General features: G+C 35.4%; 1 protein-coding gene across 4 annotated transcripts in view; it reads right to left on the bottom strand.

The window, feature by feature from the left end:
* The window catches only part of CACNA2D1 (calcium voltage-gated channel auxiliary subunit alpha2delta 1), a 498,341-nt gene that overhangs the window by 402,009 nt on the left and 77,647 nt on the right, over positions 1 to 18,685 (bottom strand). For all 4 annotated transcript variants that reach the window (XM_054495187.2, XM_054495190.2, XM_054495188.2 and 1 more), the window contains exon 2: positions 1,106 to 1,187. In XM_054495187.2, coding sequence (XP_054351162.1) covers positions 1,106 to 1,187 — 82 coding nt within the window. The remainder of the gene's footprint in view (positions 1 to 1,105; positions 1,188 to 18,685) is intronic.

Here is an 18,685-nt window from a genome sequence, read left to right as displayed (position 1 = left end):
ATATTACGTGCTCAGCATAATACACTGACTAGAATTAAATCTGATCATTGTTATTCGCAGGGAACACCTTTCATTTCCAAACGTATTCCTTATCTCACAGACACTTAGGTTTGTTCAACACACTCTACAGTTGTTTTATAAAGAGATTCTGGTATAATTTTTTGAAGTATATATGTATTTGGTTTCCTTAAGAATTTCTATTAATGCATAAAGTAACCACACATTCCAGTTTCTCATATATATTTGCATGATAAAAAGTCATACTATCCATGAAGCTGCTTTTACAGCACATTATCTCATTGACTCATCACATTTTTGGAAAATAAAAGTCCTCATTGCATCACTAACAACACAAAATGAGAATATTTTCAAATGTATTATTTACATTGAAATGACAGTAGTGGGGCGCTTAAAAAGTGACATTTAATTTTTAATAAATCTTACAGAACCTATACATGTAAATGCTCTTACCTACAGAAAATAATCTAGTTAAGATGCCATATAAACATTTATATTGCTGTCACTCAAAAATCATTTTAGAGTGACTTTCATAGCTAATTCGTAAGTCACAAGAAAAATCATCTTGTATAGAGTCTCTTTATCTTGCACCAGAACCGTTATTACTGATCTCAATGACTATCTCTAATCTCTAGACATGCCTGTAAACACTTTTCAAATAATTTTTACCCTCAAAGAATGAATATATGTTTTCACTGAGGATATTCAAAAGAATCCATCACAGGAGTTCAAGTCACCACTGTATGAGGGATTATTAAATATATTCTGAAGAATGGAAACATTATAATAGTAAGTACATGACTTCCCTATTTAAATTTACGGAGAGTATACATAACACGCAGACTCACTTAAATGAGACCTACATATCAACTGCAAAGTGTGCTGAGAAAGTTTCCTTAATTTTTAAGGATGGCATTTCTTGTTCACAGTAACTAGCAGTACCAATGGTTTCCATCAGAATTTCACCACCAGATCCACATGAGAAATCATATCCCATTTGTAATATAGAGGCACAGTTTCCTAGAAGATAGAACTGCATTCGAATTAATGAAAAGATTAAGAAATCTCTTTGGTGGATTTTACTCACATCAACAAGCTGATTGACTCCACTTGCTGTTTTTGCCAGTGTGACAAGGTCTTCTTGCATCTTATCCACCCAAGATTTGATACTGCAGAAATCAGAAAAGATTATGTTCTATCAGATCTCTGGCAAATAAAAGTCACATGCTGATATTTTATATCCATGCTACAGATAATTCATTAAAATGCCCTTAAACCTCTCCCTCCTAGCACCGACTATGTCCACCCTTCCACTCCAGCTTTAAATTGCAAAAGCACTGAATCCTTAGTGTGCAGGCTTTCAGGATGCTGAAATGCCTCCAAATCAAAAGAGAAAAATGACATTGATGTCTTGTCCAATGAGAGTAAACAATTTGCTTATTTTGAATTAAAATTCCATCAAATAGCTATTAAACATTCTAAACTACAAACTTTTATCTTTCAGCTTACAAGTCTTCTGAATATATCAGTAAGATCAGATCATACTAAATGCAGACCATTTGTAAAATGCAAGAATAATTCCACCGGCCAGGTGGAACATTCAACAATTTGATGCATTCCCTTCTAGTCTGTTAAAATTCGTTCACATAGTTGAAAGTATGTTATATAAAATGTATATATCTTTTAGCTTTATATCATATGACACGTACTTTCCCATGACATTACATTTTGTAAACATTTTATTTTTAATGGCCACTTAATATTCCTTTATCTGTATATTCCATAATATACTTGACCATCCTCCTTTTTAAAGAGAAATTTAAGATATCATCAGCTTTTAACCACTACATACTACAGTACCACAAATATCTTAGAGCATGAAGCTTAAGAATATTTTATTTCCGGGCCAGACACGGTGGCTCACGCCTGTAATCCCAGCACTTTGGGAGGCTGAGGCAGGTGGATCATGAGGTCAGGAGATTGAGACCATCCTGGCTAACACGGTGAAACCCCGTCTCTACTAAAAATACAAAAAATTAGCCAGGCGTGGTGGCGGGCGCCTGTAGTCCCAGCTACTCAGGAGGCTGAGGCAGGAGAATGGCGTGAACCCAACAGGTGGAGCTTGCAGTGAGCTGAGATGGTGCCACTGCACTCCAGCCTGGGTGACAGACAGAGACTCCATCTCGAAAAAACAAAAAACAAAACAACAACAACAAAAATTATTTCCTTAGCTAGACTCTTAGATTTGGAATTACTAGATCCAATTAGATTTGGAATTAATGGATTTGGAATTACTAGATCCAAATAATTGCTGGAATTACTGGATCCAAATTTTAAAGCAATAGTTTTGATCATTACAATTATGATTGAAGGATTGAAGTTCAAATCTTTTTCAGGTATGCAATGGACATCTTAAAATATGAGCTATGGATGTCAGGATATTTTAGAAGACCCTAAATCCATGTTCTATCTCACTTTTTCCTGGTATGAGAGATATTACCAAATAGAACCACACAAACTTCCCCATTCATATTAAAATCATTTAACTTGTATTCCTCCATATATTTCACTTATTCTTCCTCAGGTTGTAGACCTAAAGTATGTATTCCTTTTTGCCAAGGTAAATATAAAGAAACATTAGTAAGCTAGTAAGAATGTTAGATGATTTATATTTGAATTTGAACTTTTCTCTACATATCTATATATAATTTCAGTAATGGAGATTTAACTGTGTATGTCTTCTCTTCCTTAGGGAAGAATTCCAGTAGTATAAATTTTTTTAAATATAAATGTAAGTAGTATAAATATATATTTTTTCAGATAAATTTAAATATAACAAAATAAATAGGAATAAAAATATAACATGGAAAAGAGATTTAAATGACATGTAAGAGAGCATTTAAAAGAATGATGAGCTGATAACAGAAAGAAAAAAATGGAAAGCCAGTTATAAAAAAGGATGAAATGCCTTAGAGGAAAACACAGAGGCTTGACTTACATATGAAACAAACTAGTTACTAAATGAAATACATTAAAACTAGGAATACTTTAGCACATATGAAAATAAGGAAGAATACTTATTGAACCACGCTGTATGAACAGGATAGGAAGAGGTAAATGAATATCAAGAAACAAAAAACAAATAAAAGGGAATAAGGTTAAAATAGAGAAAAATTGTTATAATAATATTTTAACTAGTGCTACTTATTAGCTGGTGCCTATATTTGAAAAATATTATAAGTAAATATTCTTAGTAAATATAGTTGTGCCCCATTTTTATATTAAATACAAAAAATTACAGTAGGGTACAGGTAGGAGCAAAAACCATTGATACAGTAATTTCCTAATTTAGATGAGACTATCTCATTTCTCTAAGCAGGTGCTGAACAAGCCCTAGAACCTAGAGAAAATGAGTCATCTCTTCTCAAATATAATTTCCAACACTGACAAATAATAAGACATGTTATACATCCCTTTAGCTCGAAACTGAGAGGCAAAGAATACATATGTAAAGAAGTGAACTTAACTCATCCCTGAATTCTGATTTACACTAAACTGACCCAAAACATGTATTCTAACTTGACACAAGTGCACTGTCACTTCCAATGTTCATTTAGGTGAACCTGTTTTGGCTGAAAAGCAATTCAGAACCATCCAGTCTTCCCTATCCCACTGACAAGCTGTTAGGAACACTTTATAGGAGCAAGGATTATTTTTTATAAATATGAGGTGATAACCTGGTTTTCTGAAATACTAAGGCACTCTGCCTTTCAACCTGGAATTAAAAGGTTATAAAAAATAGAAAATACGGAAAGGTCCCTTTCATTATGAAAGTAAAAATTACTCAAGGGAAAACACTCATATGAGCAAAAATTTTTTATCAATCTTTCTCTTTCTTGATAAATTGTCAAGCACAAATATGTAATCACTAAGCACTGTTTTATTAAATTTATCCAGAAGACACTATAAAATTTGGGGGAAATTACAGAGGATACAGCTTTTTCACGTAGTAAGAAACTAACATAGCACTCCATTAGGAAGAATTCATTGTTGTTCTTTGTTAATCCATTCAACAAGTACTAGTAACTGCTGGAAAAGATACTAAAAGAAGGAGGTGCAGGCTGGGTTTAAAACTGGGTCTGGGAGGAAGAGAGAAAACAACAAGAATATGATAGGAAATGTTTGAGAAAGCAGAAGAGAGCCAATGCTTAGTAAGTAGTGGTATGAGGAGGTTGATAGAAGAGGTTTTCTGGAGTAGTAGCTACTTGAAGTCATATTTGAAAGACAAGTGGAACCTGACAAAATTGAACATGGAAGGAAGTAACAATGAAGGCAAAGAGAATGTAAAACATGACATGCTCAGTAACTTCAAGAGATTCAAATGACTGAGTCCAAGCTTGGTTCAGCAAAAGGTATGGAATGAGGGCAGGAGTGATAGGGAAGAGTGATGGGCCAGGCCAAGGGTCTTAAATACGATTCTGAAACATTTAGGTTATATTCTCAAAATAATGGAGAGATATTAGAAAATGAGAAGTCAGAGAGTAAAAATATCATGTAAATGTATATAAACATGATTAAATAATTTCCCTGACACTGAGTGGATGGTAGCTTAGAGGGAGAACAGAAATCACAAAGAGAAAGGCTAGTTAAGAGTTAAGAAATGAGATGGACTCAGACTAATTCAGTGGTGGTGAAAGGGATAAAGGGAAAAGAAGGGGAGGCCAAGTAGAAGCAACTAGCTCAACAGAAATTCTGAAGGAGGGACAGTAAGATTTCATTCACTGTTGGATACAGAAAGTGAATGAGAGGAAGAATATGGGATGATCAGAGAGTTTCTCAGGTAGAGGATGATGGGAAATTGTGGTATAGAAAGTATAGGAGAAATAACAGTTTAAAGGGACATTGACAGGTTCACTTTTATCGGTTCAACTAGAGGTGTTTGGGGGAGACTCAAGCATAAATATACACTAGGCAATTGAATGGCATGGACTTAGAGCTCTTGAAAGAGAAATCTTCATAGAAATTAAAGATCAATGTATAACTCCCAAAGGAGAGTGTACAGCGAAAGGAAGGAAATAAACAGTAGTGACAACTCTGGAAAGGTACATTTAAAGAACAAATAGAGGAACCTGAGTAGTAACTACAAAAAGGAATCCAAGAACAGTGGTATCACAAGAGCCAAAGAAGGGAGAAGTTTCCAAAGAGAATAAAGAAGTATACAGTCATCAAATAAGGTGAAAAATTTATCCACCTTATCTTTGAGGAGAATGAAACATGGAGAATGAGTAATCAGTGCTCCTTTTGGTTTTCAATAGAAGTGAGCCTATTTCTATGCAAAAAGAGAAAGGCAAGTAGAGAAGGAAATATCAAAGATTCAGGAGAGAACATGTAATTTATTGACAATGATGGGGTACAGGAAATGCCACCCCCAAATAGGGCACCTTGGCATTTAAGAAAACAGCAAAAGCAGGAAGGTCTTTCTGACCTTCTCCCACCAAGCAGACAATAAAGCCTAGGAAGGTCACTGTCTGACCTTCTCTCTCCCTTCTCCACTGAAGACTCTCATGTGGCGAGTGTCCTGCCCTATAACAAAGGGAAGGAACATCACACAGAGACTCCAAGAAGTACTGAATAAACAAGTCTTGCTGAGTTCCCCTACTTTATTAGTAGATCATACCCCTTCATCTTCCAGTCATACTTCTGCAATACTGTCTATAAAAACATATAGTTTTCCATAGGTCTTTGGGTCATTTTCTGAAGGCTCCTGTGTCACATAAAACTTAATTAATATGCTTTTCTCTTGTTATCTGTCTTTCATTTTACAGGAAATCTCAGCTGTGAATCTTGCAATAGGTAAGAAATCTTTTCTCCCCTACAACTGTCCTTTAAAAGGCTCCAGATATTTTTTCTAGTTTACCCCTCTATTCCAACATGAGAATGTGGAAGTGGGGGATGAATTAAGAAGTAAGTAGAACCAAACAGAAATCTAATCCATGGCTAGAAGAGAGGATACTTCTTCTCTGGAGAATGGAAAGAGAATGTAGATTTGAGGTAAATAGAAATAACTGGAATAACTAGAACAAAAGTTGAGACCATTTTACTTACTGCTCTCTATTTCCTTTGTAATGAAGGAGGACCAGTTATCTGTTAAGGGACAAGAAGTAGGTATTAAGGCAGGTAGTTGAAAAGAAAAATTGGAGGCTTAAAAAGAATAGCTGGAGAGTATTTAAGGACTTGGCACTATACCAGAGGTCATCAGTTTCCATTGGTACTAGTCAGTATGGCTGTGTGAAATTCTTACTAGTACTAGTCTGAAGAGAGCAGGTTCAGAGGAAAAAGACATTCAGATGAATGTAGGGCAGATACCAGCAGGTGAGAAAGAAAAACAAGGAAAGGCAAGTTGAAGGTCCTGACAATTTCAAGATCTCCACACATTCTAAATTAACAAGGACTACTAAAATATTTGTTAAAATGTCATTATACTGTATTCATAAACAAGGCTTATCTCTTTAACCCTTTTTCTATGGAACCAAGAATTTTATCATAATATTTATAAGAAACTGTGAAAATACCCTATTACCAGATTTCAAATTTTTATTTTTTGCATTTTTTGCCTGATAACTTATGAATATGCTGCAGAGACTAAATGAGGAGGGCTGAGTATACACATTGCACTTTAAATCACCTGACACATGCATTTTTAAAAGAACAAAGTCCTAAAATCATTGTGAAATCAAATTGCTCTAAGAAAGTTTAATAGTTTGAAAATCTTTCTCTTGGAAATAAATACATATATTATCTTTGGCCAGCTCAAGAAAGTGCATGGCAACTCATGTATATCTGGTTGTACAGGTATAATAGACCTTGACTAATAGGTACATTGGTTCCATGAGAAAATACACGGAATTTTTCAAATATGCAGTGGCAAGAACACACTTAACACTGCTTGTTAGAAATGTATATTCCCTGGCTTCAAGTCTCGGATAGTAACAGAAGTTTCAGTGTTATAAAGACAGGACTTGAACATAATAGCTAGTCAGAAGAGTAAGAACAATGGATGGTACTTGTGAAAGAAAACAATGAGAAGCTCCAGAGTTTCCGTATGCAGTCAAGGTACATACGCAACAGGACTATTTCTTATCCTTTTCCTACCCAGTGTTCACCACTGCTCCACTGCCCTCTTGAAACCCGTGTTCCTATGGCTCCTATAACCGTATTCCCTGGTCTCTCTTCTTTTATATTATTATTATCTGACTCCTTTTCATTTTCCCAAAGCCAAATATAGTCATTTCTCAGCATCTGTCTTTGATTTTACCTGCCATTCTCCTTCCTTACTTCTCTTTTTTTCTACTCCTTCAAAATCTCCATATATAATCTCTAAATCTGAGCTCCAGTTCTACCTTAACTACCATTTGATCATCTCATCTAGATGTCCTACCATTCCTTTCAAATATGCATAAAATTGAACTCAGTATCTTCCCCCCTGCCCATACTATAAACCCTCTATGTCCCTTCTCGTTGTTGGAAAATCATCTCCCCAGTCATCAGGGTCGATACCATCAATTTCTTCATCTTATTCCCCCTCCAGTCCTTTGTTTCATAATAGTATCTCAGCATTTTTCCAACACAGAGCTAATAGCCAAATGCATTGAGACCTTATTTTATACCATCTCTATCCTAAAGTATTTAATATGCATTCTCTCATTTAGTCATCATAAAAACTAGTGTTCATCTTTCACTGATGAGAAAAACTAAGAGATGAAGAAAATTTAGAAAAGGTAAACAACACAGCCCTGCTAGCTTTTTCCTTTCAAAGACCTTTTAATCCAACCAACCTCACATATTTCCATGCATGTTGACTGTCCTTTTCCACATTCTGCCTTTGCTCTGTATATAACCTCTACCTGGAATTAATCTCACACTTCCATCGTGAATGGACAAATCACACTAATATTCTAATATCACCTTTCACAACTTCCCAAACTAAAAATATTCTCGTCTCTCCACTAAACTTCAAAAGTCCTTTAATTGTGCTGTGCGCTTATTTCCTTATACTTTCATAATTAGATGAACATACATTTATTCTCGTTTATCAATGCATTTCCAAAGTTTTTATGACAGTGCTTTGAATATAGTAGACATATAAGTATTTATTGAATAGAAAAGTAAATTGAAATGAAATGCAATTGCACTACCATTTTAAAAAAAAAATAGGTATCTTTATTTAATGCTTGAATGCATATCTTCTCTCTGTAATCCACATCAGAAAAAAAAAATGAACTGCTGGACCCATGCATCTGTAAATAGCATCCACTTTTCAACAAGTAGCAGATTATCAAAATTTAGACTTAATACTTTAAAGAAATGATTAAACCTCTAGAGTACATGTCTTAAAATTCCAAATATTTTATGTGTATTAATTGTCATAGAAAAAAAAGTCTTACAATCCTTCTCTGTCCCTACAATAACTCATTACAGAGTTGACTAGCAGTACAAGGTTTCTAAATGTTTGGTGTCTACAAATTCAATAAAATTTGAAGCAGTCACTAAAATATCTCTTAAAATTGAGGCAAATATTTTATTGAATAATTGAAAAAAATCTTTTATATCCTCTACTTCACTTTATTGTACAGAAACAGCCCAAATTCTAAAAGCAAACATATAGAATATGCAGATTTTCATTAAGCATGAGAGAAAAAACTTGCCATTCAATTAATATTGTTCCTTTTGAGGTTGGATTTGTCTGTAATGTGGCTTTCAAAAGAGTAGTGCAGTGCATAGTTCAGTAAACTCTTTATTTCCAAAACGAAAAAAATAAGGTGATCCATTTCATTTTGTGTGCATGTGCAAAACAACAAATTCAGAAAAGCACAAATTACACTTTGTGTAGTCTACTGTAAAAGTATAACAGTTGAGTACAAAGTGTCAAGTGTGCATAGTTATCTATTTAATTGTTTTAAATCCTAAGCTAAAGAGAGAATTTGCCTGGTTGGAACAATGCAGCCAAAATGATAGCCAAGAATTGTTATAACAGGTCCTATCCAAGATTAAACTGTCTTTCCTTCCTATATTTGATGTGGATAAGTCCTCTGGAAAAAAGAATAATGTGTGTAAACAGATTTGTAAGGAAAGAATATCGAAACAGACCTTTTCTTTCATGCCCTTCCCAATTTATTCCACTAGCAATTGTCACAGAGACAAAGAGGGAATGGGAACTATACCACAGAGAAAATGGAAAGGAAGAGGGCTTGTTGTGGGGTGGGGGGAGCGGGGAGGGATAATTAGGAGATATACCTAAGGCTAAATGACCAGTTAATGGGTGCAGCACACCAACATGGCACATGTATACATATGTAACAAACCTGCACATTGTGCACAGGTACCCTAAAACTTAAATAATAAAAAAAAAAAAGAAGGCTTGTTACAGTAAGGGATTTATAGGAGAGGTAGTGGGAAAGTGAGATGTCTGTACCACTCGGAGCCCTATCCTAAGGCAGTTCTCTGCTTTTTGCCACTGTTTTTAAGAAATCGTTTATTTTTAACCTACGCAAATAAGAGACATAGTTATGCCCTGTGGAGCTGGGGAAAAATTTAAATATCAAAAGATCTAACAAACTGACCGCTTCAATTGTGTTGATGCATAAATAGCTTATCATAAATCTGAAGTAATAAGTTCATATATTTCAAAAGTCTAGTGTTCCACTTGCTATAAATACTCTACCAATGCCAAACTGTTCCTATTTTTGTTATATAATAAACCACCCACAGTGTTCCTGTAGTTGGGTAAAAATAACATAAGTAAGCCAAAGATTCAGATAACCTAGACATGAAATTTCGCTAAATATGCATTTCTTATAACATGGACAAATATACAATTAATTTTTTTGGTATAAAGGGAGTGCTTGTTATCTACATTAAATCATAGGATTGTTTGTGAGATGGGTGTCATGCCAGGAATGTTAGTTAGTTCCTGAAATTATTCTCAATTTCAACCATTTTCAATAACACTGCTGCTCTGTTTTTAGAAAGCTGTTTCAACTTGTGAAATGCTTTAGTATTCCATTTTTGACTAGAGTAATCCTGTAAGAAATGCAGAAAAGGATGTGCTCATGCTAATCAGTGGAAAGGTAAAGTACTTGAGAGTAGGAAAAAAGACTATCACTAAACTCTGATTCCTAAGCTGTTCATGTTTCTCTGCCTTCATTTTCTGTTTTGTTTTTTTTTTTTTCTGCTCGTGTGTGTGTGCGCGCATCTGTGTGAGTGTGTAGTTAATCCACATTACAAATTTCATATTCATAGATCTCAAAGGCCATGAGATCTACTTTTGTTCATAAGATCTTCTTTTCATGAGATCTAAATTTATTTTCATGAGATCTTCTTTTCCACTATCTTGGACTGATTTTTGTTTTATCCAAGTATTTTTTTTCATCTTTTCTTTATTTTCTTCCTCAGCTGCAGCAATTTGCTTCCAGCTTCCAAGACAACAAATAAAAATTATACTTTGGGGTTGATAGTAATGTAGTTCCATGGATTAGCTGGGGGGAGGGTTCTCATACATGAGATTTGTTCCCTGAAGCCTTGAGGGCTTTGTTTTTTATCCTTCCACATCACAATTAGTTACGTCCTCTAGCATAGTCCCGGGTAGCCTGATGCCAGCTGAGGTGTCCCACATGGCCACACAATCTGCTGCTGGTGTTTCTATGAACCAAATGAGCTAAAATTCTAATTGCTCATTACAAAATCTCCATTCATTTTATTGAAGATCTTTCCCTTTATTGTTTATCTGTGATTTTTCTCAGTCATTGCAAATTGTTCGCAAAATTTACTTTAGCCTAATTCAAGCATGTATTTAATTATTATTTAATTACCATGACATTACTTAATGTCATGGTAAAAATTTCCTTATTTTATTTCTATGAATTATTAGCTGATCATTCATAATATTTCCAATACTATAAAATCCTCCAATGCTTATTACATTTTGGATTCTAACCTAAATGGCGAATCCACTTCCCCATATAGATCAGTATCTCCAGTCTAGCCCGTTGAACTGTTTTTACAAATATGTCAGTTTTGTCATGCTCTTTAAATATGTTTTCTTTCTACTAAACTGAAATCACCTCTCTAATCATCTTCAGCTCCTGAAAATCACCCAAGTCTGGGCTTCAGGTCCCTCTTCTGGCCAATTCAAGTCCTCAAACACTCATAATTTTTTCTTTTTTCTAAATATCTAAAATATGTACAGCCTGTCCTACAAAATGTTACACATACAGACATACTGTTTTATATCAGTGTTATTTCTCCAACAATATTTAATTTCCTTGAGTGGATGGGCCATAGCTTATCATGTTCTGAAACTATCTAGCACAGTTCTGAGCATACAGTGGCTACTTAAAAGACAACAGGTAATATCTATTGAGCACCTATATGTCAGGAACTGTTCTAAACATGTTATGTGAACATACTCTTTAATTCTCACAAAAATCTATTGAGGTAGATATCGTTATTAGTCCTACTTTACAGATGAGGAAACTGAGGCATAGAGCAGTTAAGTTACTTACTGAAGGACACAAAATTAGTAACTGGCACAGCAGTTTGCCCTGAGAAGCCAATAACGTATAACTCCATTAATAAATGCTAACTGGTGCCATGATCTGATTCATGGCTTGGTTTTCATTGTTAAACCACCAGATAGTAGCCCTCAACTCTCCTCTCATCAGAACTTGGAGATACCTCTTTTTTTCTAGTTTATAGACTGTCATAGCCCTAGCTTCAAAGTCTGTTTCATTGATAGAAAGAAAATAACATTTGCAGAAGTCTTTCTTTACATGGCAAGAAAAAAGGCTGTTACAGTTAGAAAATAAAGATTTAAAAACAAGAATACCTAAGTAGGTTCTTCCTTAAGACATCTCAGTGGAAATACATGCATATTAATAATTACTTAAATGCTATAATTTTTCCTCACATTAAATTTTTAAGTTTTCATCAGTATTTTCAAATTAAACAAGTACCATTTATTTTACTTACAACCAGAAGTTGTACTACTTTCATTAACATAACAAGACATCCTCAGTGTTATGCATTAGGTCCACAGCAACTGATTCTGATATTATTCATAACATGCAAACAGACTTGACATACAATAGCAGGTTAGGTGTAGAGACAGCCCTGATATGTTTATAAACATAAAATATTCTAAAAGGAACATTAAGTCCTTCAATATGCATAGAAAATATGACTATTTCAGCTGGCCTTCATTGTTTTTATGATGCAGGTTCAGATATACAAACAAACATATAAATATAAAACCAGGACCCAAATTGACTCATGTGGCACTTCTTTTAAATATAGCCCATAGTGTAATTTGCTGACAGCTCTTCTAAGACAGGGTTTATTTAACAATCAAAAAGCTGTCAAAGCAAATATATTAACTTGCAAATTAGAAAGACAATAACTCTCTTTCTGAAAACCATCAGAAAAGAATATTGCCAAGTTAGTCCATCTTCAACTTTTTTATTTTTTTAACATTAAGTAAATGATTCTAGAGAAACAGGAATGAAGCCTTCAAATATGAGATGGTAAACATCTTTCTAGCTCAGAAAATATATTGCAATTTAATTGCTTTCAACCTTTTTGTCCTCACAGAACATGGTTCTCTTTGACTCTTTTTGCCTGAGCAGCATATACATTGCCCTTATGTTCCCCTCTGCTGGTCTGAGCACAATAAACATTCTAAACACAAGATTGTTTCTTAGGTAGGAATTAGAGCTAGCTCCCTTTCCTAACCTGCTCAATATAAATGAAAACCTAAACTACATTTTTTATCAAACTGTTTTTCCCCATTAATGCAGTAAAAATAACAATGAGAATTGTGTTTAAAAATAATGTTTATCAAATGGCAAAAAAGTTACAATTTTTAGCACTATCCAATAACCCCTTTCAAAAACTGTGAACCATTAGTGCAAAGTTTATATAAATGTCCAAGTAATACAGAAAAAGAAATCATTTTTAATTTCTTGGTCATGCTTCCAACTATTTTTTAATTTGAATTGTTAAATGTTTCAAATTATGAAACATTTGCTAATGTTTAACAAAATATTATATAATCATGATCTTTTATGTATTATATGTTGAAAAGCAGGTCAAAATCTAGGCAATTAAATTTTTTTAAATATTAAAATATTAGGGAGAAAAAGCACTTTGTATAACTAAATCCAATAGAAGCTTGCATATCATACTCTCAGTAGATTAAAAACATGCTTTAAGACATGATTAATGTATGTACAGTTATTGGAGAAGGCTTTTTTAAACATTATTTTTCTAGTTAAATATTTAATATATAATTTGCTAATACTAACAAAAGAAAAAAATCATAGTGTTAGCTATATTTTCTCTTATGGGGTGGTAAATGTCAAGATGGTTACTGGAATTTAAATTATTAACATAAAATGTGAAATAAACACTTTAAAACACAAAAGTTGATCTCATAAAAAGCCTCATTTGTGTTGATGTTTATATCTTTCATATTTCAAATAATTATTCCATAATTAGAAGCAAAGACTTGAAAACTGAATCATATTCAATCATCTTAGATACAGGTAGGAAGCATTTAACAAGCCCCGGTAAAAAGAGAATGGTATTTTAGCTTGAGGGCCCTGCTGTAAGACGGCACGCCCATGTAACTCACCATCTTTATGAGATATAAAAGAATCATGAAGCAGCCAGTAACATGAATTAAACATCAACATTCCAAATGAATTGTTGCGGTCTCCCAATTTTTTTTTCATTATTAGTCATTCTGTCACTGTTCCTAGTGCTCCATTTAGAGCACATCCCAATGTAGATTTCAACAAGCAGTTTTAAAATGGACCACCCTGTATTGTAACGTTAAAGTCTAAAGATTTCTGAGGCTAGATCTGTGAATCATATGTGATTCAGCAGCCTCCCACAGGCCTGACAACCCTTATATTCTCTCTCAAAATGTTCCTTCTGTAGAAGAGAGGCTGAATGGACTCCTTTATCACTATTCAGGAAATACAAAAGGACTTGAGCACATGCAATCCATTAGAATTCACACTACCTGTTTTAGGTTACCTGCAGTAATGGAGGAAAAAAGGCCCTTCAGTGCATCTCCTGCTGTCTGCAGAACTGTCTTTTCAACTACCCTACATGTATTTTCCCAAAGCTCTGGTTTATCCTCTCATGTCTCTTGATCATATCAGGGAAATAGTGGCCTCATAGGCATTTATATCACCTTTGGACATCTTGTAAGTGAACCTTGAACTGAGATTATTTCTCCAATTAATGCAAGTAATAAATAATATTTTCAAATACTTCCAGAAACTGCAGAAGAAAACATTATGGTCTTTTAGTCCAGTTCTTAATAAATGGAAGCCCCCTTTATACATTACACATGAAAAATTATCATGGTAATTCTCTCAAATACTTCCTGCAATAGGCATTCATTACCCTACTAAAAACCTTTTTATTTAGGCACAAAACTGTCAGAAAGTTCTGCTAGGTGCAAAAGAAATGATGGTATAATTGTCATATGAATTGTCAGGCAACCCCCTAAAATAAGACTTACTCTTTACATATACTTCTACATTGCTAATTTTTCAATGATTATTATCACTTTGAAATGTCTAAGTTATAAAAATTTCAGAAAAGAAACTAAGTGTCCACAGGCATCCAATTTCTAATGCCTACCAAAAGAACACATAAAATAGTCTCTTTTATAATTTATGCAGCTGACTTAGTTATATATGGTCATCTGACTACCATAGTTTTGTTTGTCTTTTTTTTTTTTTTTGAGACGGAGTCTCGCTCTGTTGCCCAGCTGGAGTGCAGTGGCGCCATCTCTGCTCACTGCAAGCTCCGCCTCCCAGGTTCATGCTATTCTCCTGCCTCAGCCTCCCCAGTAGCTGGGACTACAGACACCTGCCACCACTTCCGGCTAATTTTTTGTAGTTTTTAGTAGAAATGGGGTTTCACTGTGTTAGCCAGGATGGTCTCGATCTCCTGACCTTGTGATCCACCCACCTTGGCCTCCCAAAGTGCTGGGATTACAGGCGTGAGCCACCACGCCCCGCCGTCTGTCTTTATCCTTAGATTTAACTAGAATGAAAGGAGTGAACAAAAGTACATGTATGTAAAGGGAAAGGTGAGATTTTTTATCTTGACCCTATTAAAAGAAAAGCAAATCAGCAACTAAGGGCAAAATAAGTAGTAATGATTAATAAACATCCTACCTATGTTTTGGATAAATACTTTCTGACCAGGTGGTGGTCAGGCAGCACTAGACATACTAAATTCTAGGACCTAGGCTTGGAGTTAATGGATGGACTGGGTCTGATTCTCCAGCCGGGTTCTTCAGACTATAGATCTAAGGAGGATCAATAGCCAGTGTCTAAGGACAAAGCTGAAGCCAAGAACCAAACAAGTAGCCCAAAGGAATAATGATTCAAAAAAGTTGGGGGAAGGCAGGGCCCTGAGGCTCACGCCTGTAATCCCAGCACTTTGGGAGGCCGAGGTGAACAGATTGCTTGAGGCCAGGAGTTCAAGACCAGCCTGGCCAACATGGCAAAACCCTGTCTCTATGAAGAAAAAAAAAAATAGCTGGGCATTGTGGCTCATGCCAGCTACTCAGGAGGCTGGGACACAAGAATCACTTGAACCCAGGAGGCAGAGGCTGCAGTGAGCAGAGATCACGTCATTGCACTCCAGCCTGGGTGATAGAGACCTGTGTCAAAAGGAAAAAAAAGTTTGGCAGAAAGATTGCAGGGCTCTGGCTAGGGCACTGCAGCAGGAGACGAGAACATAGCAAATGTCAAAGATAGGGCAAATCAATTCAGAACTATGGATCTAGCTCAAGAAGTTCATAGCATGATTAAGGACCTATTTATAGAGTCCCTGCATTGTTGTCCACCTGCGGATATAAAGGTAAAAGCCCTGACTGGTTAAGATAAATGGTCAAAAAGTTTTGTTTAAAGACCTCCACTCTGTATATAGTTTCTTGCTCTGGGATACCAAACTGCACCACGCTAAATGCCGCTAAAATGAGAAATTAATTTGGTTTTTCTTATTTCTGTAATAAAACTGCTATCTAAGAAGTGCATAATATACTTCTTTTATGTTAATGCCAGGGCTAGAATTAGAATCTTATTCTTGACCCTCCCAATCAGATTCCTCCTGCTAGATTTTTCAAAAAGCACATGGAAATCACCTTGGATAAATTCAAGCATAGTGTATATACTTTCCACCTAAAGAAAACATCTCTGTCAGGACTGTGGGAAAAGGTTTCTAATTGCCATCCAAGCTGGTCTTGTTCCCTGTGTTCAGTTTTCTGATGGGACAGAAGGGAAAGTTTATGGAATGAATGGGCAGACAATAGGATTAATGCAAGAGACTCTGTTGTGTTCATCACAATGTCTTTCCTCTTCAGTAGAGACATTCAGGGAGGGCATAAAGCTAGGAAACCCAGCGGAAATAACACATTCCTGATTGAACAATTCTCCCTCATGATGTTCTCTATCATTCTGACAGGGGGCCTCTTTACTCCCTACTCTCTTAGCCAGTGAATGGGGAAACGTTAGCACTGAGAGCCTCAAAAGGGAAGAGGAACCAAATGGCAAATAATACCAAAGCCAACTCTCCTCCTAGACAGATAGATAGGCCCATATACTCACTTTCACTTTGGGGAGCAGAATGAAATTTTGATCTTGAACTTGTGTCGTCCGTAGTATTTGACACTGTCATTGAAAAGCAGTTCCTTTTATTCTAATATAATGTCAACTTTTGTTCTAGATTTGGGGAGTATATATGCAGGTTTGTTAAATGGGTATATTGTGTAATGCTGAAAAGCAGTTCCTTTTATTCTAATATAACGTCAACTTTTGTTCTAGATTTGGGGAGTATATATGCAGGTTTGTTAAATGGGTATATTGTGTAATGCTGCAGTCTAGGGTACAAATCATTCCATCACCCAGGTAGTGAACATAATACCCAATAGGTGGTTTTTCAGTCCTTGACCACCTCTCTATCTCAACTCTAGTAATCTTTGTCTATTATTTCAATCTTTATAACCATGTGCACCCAATGTTCACCTCCCACTTATATCAATGAGAGGATGTGGTATTTGGACTTCTGTTCCTGCATTAATTCTCCTAGGATACTGACCTCTAGTTGCATCCATGTTGCTGCAAAAGACAATTATGTGTTCTTTTATATGGCTGTGAAGTATTTCATGGCAGGTGTGTATCACATTTCTCTATCCAGTCCACTGTTGATGGGCAACTAGGTTGATGCCACGTCTTTGCTATTGTGAATAGCACTGCAACGAACATACAAGTGTATTTGTCTCTTTGGCAGAATGATTTATTTTCCTTTGGGTATATATATCCAGTAATGGGATGGCTGGGTTGAATGGTAGTTCTGTTTTAAGTTCTTTGAGAAATCTCCAAACTGCTTTCCACAAGGGCAATTATGGAACTAATTACCACTCCCACCAATAATGTATAAGTGGCCCCTTTCCTCCACAGCCCTGCCAGCATCCACTGGTTTTAAACTTTTTTTTTTTTTTTTTTTGTAGTGACAGGGCCTCACCATGTTGCTCAGGCTCGTCTGAAACTCCTGGGCTCAAGCAATCTTTCCACCTTAGCCTCCCAAAGCGGTAGGATTACAGGCATGAGCCACCATGCCTGGTTGATTTTTGACTTTTTAAATATCCATTCTGACCGCTGTGAGATGGTATCTCATTGTGGTTTTGATTTGCATTTCTCTGATGATTAGTGATGTAGAGCTTTTTTTTTGTATGCTTGGTGGCTAGAAAAGCTGTTCCTAACAGTGTCTGCTATTGTCTCTCCCTACCATGCTTTCTCTCCATGCCTTTGTATCTTTTCTCACTCCTTTCAGCACCAGGTCAAATGTCACCACCTCACAGAGGAATTCTTAACCATACTACATAAATTCATCACTTTTCCCTGCTTTCTGTCCTTCACATCAGGTTCCCATTGTTTCTTCAGACACTCACAACCATGCAATAGACAAATTATATTTGTCTGTTTACTTGTTTTCAGCCTCTTTTCTCCAGAATGTAAACAGCCCAAGAGAAAGTGTTTTTCACCAGAAGTCAAAAGCACTTATCTTTGCACTGAGATAAAATAGTTGCCCAGATAAATATTAAATGAATAAAAAATAGATGACTCTTTGAGGGAAGCAAGCAGAGTAGTCAAATTGGTATATTAGCAAGGTGTGATGAACAAGGTTTCTACTGGAAAAGAATGGACGTTTTAATACAATAATTTCTCTTTTTTTCTTAACTAGTAGAATGGAGAGGATATGGGTAAAAATAATCTTAGCTGACACAGAGACTATAAAGTTTCTTTTAAAATCATATGCAAAAAATTTTCTATTTGCAATATATGAATTTGTATATAAAACGTCCACAAAACTGTTTCATACGGAGTGAGGAAAAAAAATAAAAGGATCACTGTTTCCTCATAAAATTTCAAAATTCAAGAAGGATGAAGCCATCGCATTAGCAACCTCAATGTAATCAAGAGTAATGATTCTGGGCTCTGTCCCCCGACACCGGCTTTGATCCAGCAACATACTTAAAAGAGGCACTGCCACCACTGCCAGTTTGCTCAGCTACCTACATCTTCAA

The sequence above is a fragment of the Pongo pygmaeus genome, chromosome 6 (genome assembly GCF_028885625.2).
Source record: "Pongo pygmaeus isolate AG05252 chromosome 6, NHGRI_mPonPyg2-v2.0_pri, whole genome shotgun sequence".
In the NCBI taxonomy this organism is placed as follows: domain Eukaryota; kingdom Metazoa; phylum Chordata; class Mammalia; order Primates; family Hominidae; genus Pongo; species Pongo pygmaeus.
Note: the sequence above shows the minus strand (reverse complement) of the source record. Positions and strands in the feature narration are given on the sequence as shown.